The following is a 15,530-nucleotide window of genomic DNA, read 5'->3' on the forward strand; positions in this document are numbered from 1 at the left end:
GGATCCCCTTAGTGGAAGCCCTTCACAACTTTGATGATGTAGCCACAGGTCCATTTCTTCTTTCTCATCTTTATCATCTCCTCTTTGAAATGACTTGAGGCGAGCCATTTGAAACCAATCTGAATGGACCCATATGGATGATCCAAATATGGCTCCAATGATATTTCCTAGAATTTCAGGTTGTTCACTTAGAGTTCCCAGAAGGTGTGGCCCTTGCCCGAATCTTAGCTGAAGCTGCTCCTACAGATCACTCTACTTTTGCCTGTTTTTATTTCTTCAAAGTTTGTAGAACCCGATCATACTTGGAGTGGGGCGCTTCAGTTTTGAGGAGATATCCTTGGTTCTTTGACCAAGCCTTCCAAGATGCTCTCGGGGAAGATGCCATCTCATTTTGCAGGGAGAAATTCATCAGTTGTATTCAACCAAGAGACATAGCCTGGGGAGTTCATGGCAACCGCTATGATCGTGGGTTGGAAGTGTATCACCCTAATTTTTGTAGCAGGCAATTAGGCTTTAGGCAAGCCACTCCTATCCCATTCTTTGATTATGTCCACTGTGGCACTTCCTTTCGGTTACCATCCCCTTCAGAGGTGACATTTCGAGCTACCCGACGAAGTCTTGAAGTTATGAATCAGGCTGCCCGAACTCCATAGTTCTTAACTTTGAATGTATTCCACTATTCTCCACCTGGTGGGAAGCCAAATGGACCAAGAAATATGAAGGAGATTTGCGAGAAACTCACGACCGCCTCTTTAACCAACTTTCCCTCAAGTCATACCCAAGTTCGGGCGAACTTGAAAACTGGAAGGAAATGGTTCAGCAGAAAAACCAGTTACTTTTGATAGGTATTTCTCTTCCCGACTCGACTCTACCTTCCTTTGAAGTTCTTTAAGTCTTATTTTTCCTGATCCCGCATCTCAAGTAGATGTTGAAACGACATCCATTGAATCAGAGGATGATTCAGCTGATGCAACAGTTCTTTATGGAGCCGCAGTAGAGGCTCAAAGACGAGAAGCTGGAGAAGGCGGAGGTGTTTCAGAATCTTTTGGAGAGTCAGAGGCTGAAGAAATACCCAAAGCGAACATCAAAGTGCCTAAGCGGAGAAAAGTAGTTGTGGTCGAGACCTCAGAATCTGAACCTGCATCACTACCCAAACCTAAACGGCCAATTTCCACCAAAAAGAGTAAGAGAGCGAGGACCATCCAAGTTTCCAAGTTTTCAGCCTAGTCAGCTCCAGTCTCTAAAGCATGCATAAAGAAGCAAAAGTCTTCAAGTAAGTTTTTTTTTGTTTTTTTTATTATCAGACTGCCACCCTTCTTCCTTATCTAATTGTCACTGTTCTCTTTGAAATCAGGGCCTCAGGCCTCCAAGAAACCAACTATTGCATCCAGGGAGGATTCACTGAGAGCTGAAATGCATCAAAAAGCTGAAGATCTGCAGAATGTCACCCTCAGGGAGCTTGAGGTATTTGCTTGTATTTTTATTTGCATGAGCTCCCTTGCTTTTATTAAACTTTGAACATGATTACTTGATTTAGGTCATAAGGGAGGAAAAGATTCTTCCGCCCGATGCCTCTTTATCATTTGCCCGAGAAACAAGCGTCTCTCCTCCTTGGGTTAATCCCTCAGAGGTGCACTTCCCTCATTCTTGAATCTTTATAGTCTCTGGAGCAGATGACCGAACTTTTCTCTTCCTCTCTTTTTATCCAGGTTGGGGTATCTGCCCCTTGCCTAGTCAAGGTTCACCTCCAAGGTCTTCTATTTCTCCTTCTGCTTTGGAGGCAACTCCAACTTCTCAATTCAATCCAGCAACAGGAGTCATGTTGCATTTTGTGGATGAGGATAGTAGTTTGGTGAGCAGTTGTCCTGATATTGAACTTCTATACACTGTGTCCATATTAACTTTTTATTTACATTTTCTCCAGCCATCTCCAATACATGAATCACAACGACCGTCAGTGATGACACTTGAAGAACTCGTAGCCCTTGAGATTCCTATGACCTCAAGGGTAGCTATTTTGCAGGTGTTTCCTTGCCCAATAGCTACGACCGATGAACCTTCTTCTTCTCCTCAGGGTCACACTCAGGTATAGAGGCATATTTTCTTTCTGTTTTCTTCTCATAACCTGTTTACTAACAACTGCTGCAATCCTCGGATGCTCCTTAGGGCATTATAGAAGGTTCGGGCACAACTTTTTCTTCTCCCGTTCGTGGTAGTGATTCTTCTCTTCAAACAGAAGCTGATACTCTTCCTTTTAAAGCCCCAAGGTCCATTCAGGCATATTTCTTCTTCTCAAAGCTTCTTTCTACCTTAAACTGTCTTTCTTGCCTTAATCTGGTCTTTTTTGGTTCTTGCAGCAGGCCATAGGAGAGGCTTCGGGCAAATCTCCCCCACATTTGGTGCGTAAGACGGAGTTACCCCGACCTCCTTCAATTTCTGGAGGTACAGGGATTTCCCTCCCTGGAATTGAGAGGATTGGGACTGAAACTGGAGATTTGGCCTCATCAGTGGTTACTACTCCATCAAAAGAAACTGGAGTACGAACCCATCCCCCTTCTTTTTCATTTTCAACGACTGCTGACTTGCCCGAGCTTTTTGAAGAATTCGGGCAACTTGAGACAAAGCTGAAATCTTTAAAGTGTTGTTCTGAACCTTTCGGCTTTCAAGAGCAACGCCGAACTTTCCAAGAATGGGTGAGGAAGGACTTATCAGCTTCGTTCAGCCTCAAGGCTCTTCATGACATAGAAAAGGTTACGATAGAGCTTTTCAAAGCCGGCCAGCTATCCAAAACCCAACATGATTCCTTTCTCTCTTACTTCGAGAACCTGAGGGCTCTCAGGGATCAACATCAGAGAGCTGAGAGACAAGCCAATCGTATAAGATGCTTCAAGGAGAAAGAATCAAGCACCTCTGCTTAGGTCAAACAATTGATGGATGAGGGCTTGCTGACAAAAGAAAGGATTCGAGTGGTAACTTCTGAAATGCAGAAGCTGGAAGAACAACTTGTTGCTCGTAAAGCTGAGCAAACAACTCTTCTTGGCACCCTTAAACATTAAATTGAAGAAGTGAATAAGTCAAACTTAGAGCTAGAGCACACTAGGTCTCAACTTGTTAATAGCAACACTGTTCTGACCGAGCCTAGTAGAATTTTTGCAATCATGCAGACTTATCATTCCCGAATAATTACTTTGAGTGAATATGTAAATCTGTTAGACTATGATCACTTGTAACCCTTCTTTTTATTAGAATGAACATGTGTTTTGCCTCTGCTTGCCTTGCTCATGGCATTATTTAAAAAAAAATCCCATGTTATATATCCGGGCAACTCCTTGCCCCATTTTTATTTTCTTTTATGCTTCCCCTACTAATACCAATTTCAGGACCTGATCATGATTACTTGGTCCTTCTTCTGGTGCTATTATTGTTGAAATGAGGGTATTGGGGTAACATGGGATCTATCTCCCTCTTCTTTTGCAATGAATGATGACCCCGGCTTCTCTACCCAAATCAGGTTGATCGTGTTGATAGGGGCTTCTGGGAAAGGGTTTGTATCAAGCATCATATTGGCTTGGGGTTTGTCAAGCAATAGCTTTCCCTTCACTATAAGGTCTTGTATCCAATCTCTAAACTGGACACAATTGGCTATGGAATGGTTGAAGGTATAGTGCAACTTGCAATACTTCTTCCCTCTTAGCTCTTCTAGCTTGGCCATCTTTTTAGTACTGTCGGGCAAAATTACTCTTGCCCAGACCAGTTCTTCATAGATCTCAGGTGCTTTGGCCAAATCAAATGAATAACTCTGGTACTTTGGAGGTTTCATAGGGACGAACCCTCCATCGTTCATTACGATTTTCTGGTCTTTGATGGGTTGAACTAACCCTTTCACCATCAATGGTTTGAAAGGCGTGATCATTTCAGCAGCACAAACATCAATTTCCTCTTTATCATGGCCATCTTCATGCTCTGGCCTTGCTTCTTCTACCTCCACACGATGAATTGCAGCTTTGTTTTTGTAAAAAGGATGAACCTTGGAAGTATGCTTCATTTGTTCTTCTAGCAGCAACCTTTCATACTTTGTGATGGCGATTACCAACTCCTGCAACTCGTTAAATTGCGTATCATAGAACCTTTTCCTCATAGGTAATCTCAAAGCCCTCTGAGCAATTGATATAAGTTGAGCTTGGTTAACAGGGAATTGGCATCTCATTCTTGTCTTTCTGAACCTCATCATGAAATCCTCTGTGGACTCATGGTCGTATTGTTTGACTTCAACCAGGTCATTGATAGTCATTTCTGGTTCTATTCTGTAAAACTGTTCATGAAAGGCCATCTCCATTTGCCCCCAGTTAGCAATAGAGTTAGGGGGCAATAGAGAGTACCATTGAGATGCTAACCCCACCAATGAATTTCCAAACAACCTCAACTTGTAGTTCGGGTTGTCTTCATATGCCACACAATGATTGGAAAATTTGAAAATGTGATATCTGGTGGACACACTGCCATCTTCTCCTGTGAATGTTGGGAATGCGGGCATTTTGAAGTTGAGAGGAAATGGGTTTTGCTCATCAATGTATTCAGGATAAGGTTTTTGATAGGTAACCCAGAATACTGGACGAGCTAGTGGTTGAGCATTATGAGCCACCGTCCTCCTTAATTCAGCCAACTCCTCCCTCAACTGCTGAGTAGCTGTATTGTTATTATGGAAGATAAGAGCAGACTCGTTCTTTGGGCTTCAGTCATTACCTGCACCTGTTTCCTTCTTTGATTCGGGCTTTCTCCAGTTGGCTCCTCCTCCCTTATTAGCCAACGGGGGTGGCCTATAAGGATGAGGCTTATCTGAGGTTGCGAAGCCATCTTTTCCGCTGGATTCTCCGGTCATTATGGGCATCCCATACTTCGTTCTTTCTTGTTTGCTCTGCTTCTTATTATTAAATGATAATAATGGGAAGCTAGGGAATTCTTTCTCTAAAACTGGTTCAATTATGGGTTGACTTCCTTCAAGAACTTCCTTTTTCTTTCCCCTATCCTTTTCTTCTTCAAATTGCGGAAATAGGGGAATAACTGGTTCACTTCTGGAGGTAGCCTGGCTCATCACACCTCATCGAGCACCTTTTGAGGTAGAGAACTCCAGATCTAGTCTCCTCTGTAGATTCCCTGTTAAGGTACAAAGTCTATTTACTTCTCCCTTGGTTTCCAAAGAAATCCTTTCAATGCTCTTCAGTACTTGTATCATAGTAACCTGCAGCTCTTCATTAGTTCCTTTTCCTTTAGACCTTCCAGATGAAGTCGGGCTTTCCAGGACCACCTGTCCTGATGGAGAAGACGGATTTCCTAGTTGATCTGTCATCTTTTAACAAGGCTTCTCTTTTTAACATACGAAATTGAAAAGAAGTCCCACCGAGCGTGCCAAAACTATGTTCGTCTGGAGGAATTTCTGATAGGGACGTTTCCTGGCCGACGAGTACACAGTTCCCCGAGAGGTTGGCGCCGGTTGATATTGTCTGTCGGGCTTCTGCTTATTGGCGGGCTGTAAGAGAAGAACAGAGTTAATTCTGAAATGTGCCTTTGTGGGGCCTTAGGTGTAGGCCTTGAAGCTCACAATCAAAATTAACTTTTAGGTGTTCAGGCGTGCCACTGCCATCTTTAGCATGACAAATGTAAAACAGATGTTTAGTTTAAATTGTATATGCTCGAGAGACCAAGTTAGCTATGAAATGTGCCTTTGTAGGGCCTTAGGTGTAGGCCTTGAGGCTCGCAATCAAAACTAACCAAGTATTTGAACATATAGAGGTTGTTTCATTGTTGTAGAAGTATTACAACTGTTATATTTTAATCACCCGAGCCCGAAGAGTAGAACGAACCCAGATAGGTGCCTTTGTAGGGCCTTAGGTATAAGCCTTGAGGCTTCCCATCAGAATTAATTCTATACTCAAGTGTTCTGTGGCCATCATAATATAACAGAAGTAAAACTAAGAAATAGGCTAATTACTTACGTCCCAAGTAACTTCGGACTTCTTGTTATCAAGGATTGTCGTGGATGGGTTAAGTCCACATAAAGTTCTTTTTTTATGCCTTGAGACCAAGGACTTTTGATTGATAAATCTTATATGCCCGAAAGGTTAGAACTTAGATCTAATCAAGCTAAACCGACCAGATTCGAGAACCAAGAAACCTTTTAATCATAAACTTGCTAGAAATAACTTGGATACAGATGGAAGTATACATCATATTACTAGATGTATGAATAAAAAGACAGAACAAAGAGGGTCGGGCAAGGTTTCACTTTGTCGGGCAAGGCTGATCGTCTTGCAACTTCCTCTCTTTGTGATTTACAAAGGGTTTGAAAGCTAAAAAAGGAGATTGGGAGATGAGTTTACAGGAGGGAATCTATACTACAGCAAGATTCAGACAAGGTAGCAGAGCTTTTACAAAGACTTTTGGTGAGGGTTGATCCTGAAAAGGATGAAGGCTTGATGCTGGCTACAGCTTCGTATGCAAATCTGGCTTGAGCAGAGTTTGTGTATTTGTTTGTTTGATTGAGTGTCCTTATCTCTGATTTCTCTTTCCCTTTTTATAGATGATTTGGCTTGGCTGTCTGCAGCACCGATCTTGCCCGAATGCAGCTGAAGGGTAGTAACTCATCAGCTTTTTACTTGTACTGCCATTGTAAAGTACTTTTGGGCTGATTAGCTGGCTAGTCTACACCACTTGACTTCTAGGTAGGTGAGCAAGTGGCTCAAGTGATCTGCACTTAGTCGGGAAAAGGGCATCTTCCGCCTTCTGGGCTTCGGCTGAGCCTTGGGCTTCCTTCCTTCTATAACTTCTTCTGGGCTAACTTCCTTTTGAGCCCAAAGTTCCAGTTTTAACCCAAATAGGGGGAACATTCATAATTTAATACAACCAATTTAATGTATTAAAGAGAATTTGTGGTCCAAAATGAAGCTGTCAAAATCCGTGACCACCGTTCACACATCCACAATCATACTTACTCTTCATGATGGTCTAGTGCCTGTGACAAACCTGGGACGGATTTTGAGAGCATTTTTTTGGGTACCTACAAACATTTAGTGTCGACACATTTAATTGTTAGATTTGATTAAAGTACTTAAATCTAGTGTTTGAAGATCATTAAATCACACCGAACGATTAAATATGTATCATCATTGAGTGTCTATAGATACTAAAAGAAATTAAACCATACACATTCATACTTAATCTTCATGATGATTAACTACCTGTATCAAACTTGGGGCGGATTTTGTGAGCTTTTTCTTGAGTATTTATTGCCATGGAATTCTGAGAGTCTCACATCACCTAGTAGAGTACGTGAGAGTACGTGAAGGATAGCAAGATCCCACCTGGCAAGAAAATAGGCTAGTTGACAGTGATATCCTATGATCCTATCCTATATAGGAGGTTTCTTATCAACATTTAGTGTTTTTTTTATGACTGTCACACATCCTTTATCCTTTTACATTTTTTTCTTTTCTAAGAGTACAAGGAGAGAAAATGGAATTAGTGTAGGTTTTGTTTGTACTGCGTTTAGCGGGTGTTGTCTCACCTAGTGAGCGTTGTGGTCTTGTTTTTTATCGACAGCGTAATGTGGTCTCATCTTTTAGCGATGAGTTTATGTGACTTTGTTATTCGAGAATGACTGGTGTGTGCCATGATATAGGTATGATCTATTGTTCCTATGACAACTATGTAGTGGCGACGCTTGTGCTTGTGATTGTCGTGTAGGAGTTTTACTCTAATTGCTTGTTTGTGAAATGCACCCTAGATCAATGTCTTGGTCACTGGAGCAATATACTTTATGATGATCAATGAAATAATGCTATCACTTCTCGACGAACACAATAATTTTAGTTGTTTATCAACCACACACCTCTTTACTTTCACATCTAAGAACAATTTCCGATTATAGAGAAAAAGGAAGAACAACATACTTTTTCCATGAATGGGGTAGTGAAATTCGAACATAGAATCTCTTCTTCTATTTCAAAAGAGAAAACATTTTTCGTTGATTCAATTTGGCAATTAAATATAGCGTGGTGTTGTTCACATACTTATTTTTACTTTTCACACATTCTCTCAATTTTCAGTCATCGAATTGAATAAATTAAAAAAGATCAATAAAAAAAATTAATAAAAATATCTAGGAAGTTACAAAAAAAGTACGTGAATAGCACTACGCAAAATATAAAGGTTAACTTCTCTTCTTTTCTCTTTTCACAAGATAAAAGTGTAGATGTATATATTAAGGAAATATTATTATTCCTTTCCTAACCTGGGCTAAAACCCAACAGATCAGGGAAAAGTCATTATAATTATATCCTACCATTCTAGCCTAGGTCAATCCCACTAATTGGGGATCACGGCTTGCATGCCATGATGATAGATGTGTATTGATTGTACAATATTGTATATAATACCTTGTACGAAGAAATATATGCAAAAGCCATCACGTCTCCTACATTCTTTACATGGTATACAGAGCATAATCTTGGTACCTGTATTCCTAGCCTTCAAACAACATGACAGATCAAACACCACAACAAAATTCTCAAACCCTATCAACCAACACCATAGCAGAAAATCAAACATCAACAAAATTTTCAAGCGGCAACAACATCAACCTCGGTATGGATCCATCAAGTCCTTACTATGTCCATCACTCAGATCACCCTGGCCATATGCTAGTTCCCGAAAAATTGAATGGCTCCAACTATCCATCTTGGAGTAAATCCATGATTCATGCACTCACCGCAAAAAACAAGGTCGGCTTTATTGATGGCTCCATTGAGCCTCCATCAGATATAACGGAGCCAAAAGAATATGCACTCTGGAAACAATGCAATAGCATGATTTTATCATGGTTTGCAGAGTCCGTGGAGAGCAACCTATCCAAAGGTGTCGTTCACGCCAAAAGTGCTCACCAAGTGTGGGAAAATTTCAAAGAATTATTCTCACAAAAGAATGCGCCGACAATCTATCAACTTCAAAAATCTATTGCCTCTCTTTCACAAGGCACCATGACAATTTCAACCTATTACACACAACTCAAGGGCCTATGGGATGAACTGGACACCTATCGCACTCCTCCCACATGCAACCAAATGAAGCAACACAATGAACAAACGGAAGAAGACCGAATGATGCAATTTCTCATGGGACTCAACGATACATACAGTGGAGTTCGCAGCAATATCCTCATGATGACACCGCTACCAAATGTCCGTCAAGCGTACTCACTCGTTGTTCAAGAAGAGACACAACGCCATATGACGTCGGGAACAACCGATAATTTTTCCATTGCCGCTGCAGTTCAAAGTCGACAGAATGACTCCCTCAATAAACCACACTGTACTCACTGCGACAAAGATGGACATTCGATTGAAAATTGCAGAACATTAAAATACCACTGCAATTATTGTGACAAAAATGGGCATACTGAGGAAAGATGTCGATTCAAAAACGGCACCAAAAATTCTAGTGGCCGACATCACCACAAGGGGCAGCAGCCGCGCGGAAATCAAGACATCACAAAAGACAGCAGGGCGCGTGACTCCTATGCCCATGCTGCCGAGAGACAGCAAGCCGACAACAGCATGCCTCATGTTTCCAACTGGGCCCCATCCTCATCATCATCCAATCCATTGCAGACCTTTTCTCATGAACAGCTACAACAACTTGCCCATGCTATGTCCTTGATCAATTCCAACCATGCTTCCGGTATAACAATGCTTATGCAAATGCTGCAGGTCTGCCCTCTGTTTCTATCCCTTCAATAAATTCTATATTTTCAAAGCCTTGGATTTTGGATAGCGGAGCTACAGATCACATCACTTCTGATTCTACACTTTTCACTAAAACAAATTCATCGCCTACACCCATAGTCAATTTACCCACGGGTTCTACCGCCCCAATCACTTCCACTGGCACAATACAATTTAATTCTGACATCACTTTAGATAATGTTTTATGTGTCCCATCATTCCGTTTAAACCTCATGTCTGCCAGCAAAGTCACTGATTCTCTAAATTGTTGTGTCATACTATTTCCTACTTTTTGTGTCTTGCAGGACTTGGCTACAGGGAAGATGATTGGCTCGGGTAAACAACATGGTGGTCTTTATTACATGTCCCCAGTGCAGAGGACAACGGTTTCTTGCCAAGTTTCACAACCCTCCAACTTATGGCACATGCATCTTGGCCATCATTCTCCTTCTCGTCTTAAATTAGTATCTCCATTATTGTCTTCAAATAATTTATCTTTTGATAATAATTGTGGCATTTGTCCTATGGCCAAACAAACTAGACTTCCTTTTTCTTTAAGTTCAATTTCAACTCATGCTGCTTTCGATTTATTACATTGTGATATTTGGGGCCCACACAAAATTCCCACACATTCAAGGGCTAGATTCTTTCTTACCATTGTAGATGATTTTACTAGATGCACATGGATATTTCTTATGCAATTTAAATCTCAAACACAACAACTTTTGCAAACCTTCATATCCTTTGTCCACACAATTTCATGCCAACATTAAGGCAATCCGGGTTGATAATGGGCTAGAATTTTTATCCATGAAATCATTTTTTCAAACCAATGGCATTGAATATCAACGCACATGTGTTTACACTCCACAACAAAATGGAGTTGTCGAACGTAAACATCGTCACATTCTCACTGTTGCCCGTGCCCTCCGCTTCCAATCCCACTTACCTCTCTCATTTTGGGGTGAATGTGTTTTGACAGCTGTCTATCTCATTAATCGTCTCCCATCACCATTACTTTCTAATAAATCACCTTTTGAACTTTTGTACAACCGACCACCATCACTCACTCATTTGCGCGTTTTTGGTTGCCTCTGTTATGCTACTGTTGTTCATCACACACACAAATTTGACACTCGTGCCAAACGTTGCATTTTTGTTAGCTACCATCATGGTCAAAAGGGTTATAAACTTTTTGATTTGGATACCCATACATTTTTTGTCAACCGTGATATACACTTTCGCGAAACCACATTTCCCTATGCTCCACATTCTGCACATTCTCATGAACCACCAGGCCCCACACACCATCCAAACCCATCAGGCATGCTGCCTTTTGCCCCACTTGATGACCCAATCATCACCAGCCCACCAACTGCCCCGACCCCACCCGACTCAGGCCATGTGCCTACCACATACAAACCCCACCCTCCCGTGACTACCACCATTGAATCCCCTCCTCCCTCACCCACTTCCGCTGGCCCATTACCACTTGCCAGCCCACCCTCTCCTGCCAGCCCACGCCTTCATGACAACAGCCCCCCTTTTTCTCATACCAGCACACCCACTCCCGATCCAAGCTCACATTCTCCTGTTTCCAGACCGACACCACCCCTCCCTTCTCAGCCCACCATAGCACCTTCCCGACACTCTACCCGTCCTAAGCACCCTCCAGCATGACATAAAGACTACCACATGTCCAACCACGTCAGTCCATCTACCCTGGCGCCTCGTCCTTCAGGTACTCGTTATCCTATTTCTGATTTCCTCTCATATTCTCGTTTCTCTCCAACCCATTCTGCTTTTCTAGCTAACATAACAGGTCCTACCGAGCCTACTTCCTATGCTCAAGCTATCCAAGATCCTCATTGGCAACAGGCCATGCATGCTGAATTAGACGCTTTGCAACAAAATAACACATGGAGTATGGTTCCACTGCCTCTTGGTCATAAACCCATCGGCTGCAAATGGGTCTACAAAATCAAATACAAGTTCGATGGCACCATTGAGCGATACAAAGCTCGTCTTGTCGCCAAGGGTTATACTCAGGTTGAGGGTGTTGACTATCAAGAAACCTTTTCTCCGACCGCCAAACTCACCACCCTCCGGTGTCTTCTTACTATTGCATCAGCTCGTCATTGGTATATCCACCAATTAGATGTCCAAAATGCCTTCCTTCATTGTGACTTGCATGAAGTGGTTTACATGGAGCCTCCTCCTGGCCTTCGCCGACAGGGGGAGAACATTGTGTGTTGGCTCAACAAATCTCTCTATGGACTCAAACAGGTTCTAGAAACTGGTTTTCTACCTTTACAGAAACCATTCGGAGAGCTGGTTACAATCAATCGAAAGCTGATTACTCTCTCTTCACTAAGGCACAAGGTAATTCATTTACTGTAGTTCTTATATATGTTGATGACATACTCCTCACAGGCAATGATCTTGAAGAAATGAATCACCTTAAAACGTTTCTTCTCAAACGCTTCCGCATCAAAGACCTTGGAGATTTGAAGTATTTCTTAGGCATTGAGTTTTCACGTTCAAAGAAATGTATTTTCATGTCTCAAAGAAAATACGCACTAGATATTTTGCAAGACTCAGGACTCACAGGTGCACGGCCAGACAAGTTTCCGATGGAACAAAATCTCAAGCTCACCCCCACAGATGGAGAGTTGCTCAATGACCCAACCAAGTACAGAAGGTTAATTGGCAGGTTAATTTATCTCACTGTCACAAGGCCGGATATAGTTTACTCCGTCAGAACACTTAGTCAATTCATGCATCAACCTCGGAAAACACATTGGGATGCTGCCTTACAGATCCTTAGATACATCAAAGGTACACCTGGTCAAGGTTTGCTGTTTCCCGCCTCTAACAATCTTGCCTTGAAAGCCTTCTGTGATTCAGATTGGGGAGGTTGTCGTGCCACAAGGAGATCAGTTACCGGATACTGCATTTTTCTTGGAAATTCTCTTATCTCATGGAGATCCATGAAACAAACCAATGTCTCTAGATCATCAGCAGAAGCCGAATATCGAGCTATGGCCAATACATGCTTGGAGCTAACTTGGTTGCGATATATTTTACAAGATCTAAAGGTACCACAGGTAGCTCCAACACCATTGTACTGTGATAATCAAGTGGTCTTGTACATTGCCGCTAATCCAGTTTTCCATGAACGTACAAAGCACATTGAAATTGACTGCCATATTGTACGAGAAAAACTGCAAGCTGGAATGATTAGTCCTTCACATGTTCCTACTCGGTTTCAACTAGCAGATGTGTTTACAAAAGCTTTAGGAAAGGACCAGTTTGTGACTCTACGCGACAAGTTAGGAGTTCACAATATTCACTCTCCAACTTGAGGGGGAGTATTAAGGAAATATTATTATTCCTTTCCTAACCTGGGCTAAAACCCAACAGATCAGGGAAAAGTCATTATAATTATATCCTACCATTCTAGCCTAGGTCAATCCCACTAATTGGGGATCACGGCTTGCATGCCATGATTATAGATGTGTATTGATTGTACAATATTGTATATAATACCTTGTACGAAGAAATATATGCAAAAGCCATCACGTCTCCTACATTCTTTACCGTATAAGTACATTGACCGATTGTCCACTCACCTTATTTCACTATAAAATGTTTAGCCACAAAAAAAATTGAAAATTGTATTAGAAAATGTTTTTGTCATTTGGGCTCCTACATGGATCTTGACATCTTGGAAATTGTGCTTGGCCCAACATGATCTTCTTCAAATACTTTTAATGAGAATTCTTAGGATTCGTAAATCATGTTCGTTCATTGTACCACGTATGGTTAGTTTTTGTCAGGTACTGTTTGTATCTAATTTTAAATAAAAATATTTAAAATTATTTATAACCGTACGATATACAATAAACAGATATGATTTACGGATTCCGGATCCTCACAAAGAGGATCCGACGAGGATCCAAAATCGTGCTTGGCTTGGGAAAGCCCAAGTCTGGAGGGTAGTTTTGTAATTGTAGGAAGTGGGTGGGAAATGGGAACTGGGAGTGAGCACTTGAAACTGAAAACTGAAACCGAAACACGAACTAAATCAGACAGCACCAAACGGTTCGGTTTTGCGGTTTTGAAATGGTTGCGGTTTTGAAACCGAACCGCAGTGTAGGAAACGGTTTGGTTTTGGCTTTTGAAACCGCATTGAAACCGAAACCACACCTCAAATTAGATGTCATGTTTTAATTGGTTGTTTTTTAGAGTTCATACATTTAGTATGAGCTCAACCACACTAAAATGTCATCCATTTTTACCCCTCTTCGACAGACTTTCAAATTATCCCTCAATCCTCATCGGTCTCTCTCTATCTCAAAACTCATCTGAGATTCGACGACCTCAGTGCAATGCTCGCTGCTTGTATCCCTCTCGGTCTCATCTGAAACTCTGAATATCCTTCCCCTTCATAAAAGCTCTGCAACAACCAAACCCTAACCTACAAAATGCTTAATTATATCAATACATCAGCTTTCTGCAGAAACTAAAAAGCTGATTCGTTTAATGAGGATACATTTATATATATGTACATGTGGATTATTTTCCCAAGTTATAACCCTCATCAAGCTTGACATCTTCAATCTTTCAAATAATAAGCCACAACACTCCTTTTGTGTGCTTTTTCCTGCTCACAAAGTCTATCATTTGCGCAATTAGCTAGCTAGGCTAAGCTAGTTGATTATATACCATTCTCCCACACAATTTTCTTGCTGTGATCAAATGTACATGAGAGAGTGGGGGAGAGCAGTAAAGAAAAGAATTCTCATGTGAGTTGGTTAATTAATGTATTATGTGAAAAATGAGACCGTCTTATGCGTAAATTGGTGTAAATTTTAAATTATACATTTTTTCACAAAAACCGAACCGTAACCGTTTGAAACCGCACCGAACCGAACCAAACGATTTGGTTTCATTTCGGTTTTGACTTCAAAATAGCACCGAACCGCACCGCAAAAAGTTTTGGTTTCGGTTGCGGTTTCATTCAAAACCACACCGAACCAAACCGTGCCCACCCTGGGAACTGGATAACAAAGGCTCCATGCTTTCTCTTCAATCTTCATTAGTCCAGAGAAGTAGAGTACAAAAGCTCAGCGGCTGATGCTCTCAAGCTCTTGAAAACAATGGCCTCCTCACTCACCTCATCTTTCCAAACCAGGTCAGCTCGCAATTTACTTTTACTTTTACTATGCCGCTCTCTAATTCAAGCACTTGTTTTCTGTCCTCTTTTGGGTCAAAATTACTTGTAATAATTTGTAAAGTTTGAATCTTTCTGACGATTTGAAACATTTTTCAAGAAGATTAGAATAATGGGTTGTGGGAATTGCAGGATTTTATGATATTTTCAGGTGATTATTTTATTAAGTAAAAAACTGTTTTAAGCATAAAAAAAGAGTGCACATAAGTAGAATTAATGGAAAACTAACGAAAAATCTAAAAAAGCTTCTCTTTTAACGAAAAACCATTTTTAAAGGTATAGTGAATAGTGCCAGTTAAATGTAAAAATGTGGTTTTTCGTTAAAAGTGAACAGTACCGGAAGTGTTTTGTTAAAATTCCCTAAAATTAATCTAGAGGTAGAAGACGAAGGCCTGTATTCTAACCCTACCTTAGTTTCACATTCAAACGGTGTCGTTTCAATTTCATGGCCAGCCACGGGCCCCACTACACCCCACACGTGGAAAGGTATCAAATTTATAATGCAGGTTACAAATGCA

At 41.2% G+C, this 15,530-nt stretch overlaps 2 protein-coding genes across 5 annotated transcripts in view; one reads left to right on the plus strand and one right to left on the minus strand.

Annotated features, from left to right (window-relative positions):
• Window positions 1-15,530, minus strand: part of LOC126583320 (glutamate receptor 3.4-like) — a 148,697-nt gene that overhangs the window by 42,112 nt on the left and 91,055 nt on the right. The gene's annotated exons all lie outside the window — the stretch shown is intronic.
• The window catches only part of LOC126583332 (50S ribosomal protein L6, chloroplastic-like), a 98,374-nt gene continuing 97,682 nt past the window's right edge, over window positions 14,839-15,530 (plus strand). For 2 of the 3 annotated variants that reach the window (XR_007609719.1, XM_050247686.1), the window contains exon 1: window positions 14,848-14,973. Coding sequence is in view for 2 of the 3 variants with exons in the window: in XM_050247686.1 (XP_050103643.1) it covers window positions 14,939-14,973 (35 nt within the window). In the remaining variant the exon portion in view is untranslated. Of the gene's footprint in view, window positions 14,974-15,530 lie in introns of all 3 variants that reach the window. The other variant, XM_050247685.1, reaches the window with a different exon arrangement.

Source organism: Malus sylvestris, chromosome 9 (assembly GCF_916048215.2).
Source record: "Malus sylvestris chromosome 9, drMalSylv7.2, whole genome shotgun sequence".
NCBI classification, from domain to species: Eukaryota; Viridiplantae; Streptophyta; class Magnoliopsida; order Rosales; family Rosaceae; genus Malus; species Malus sylvestris.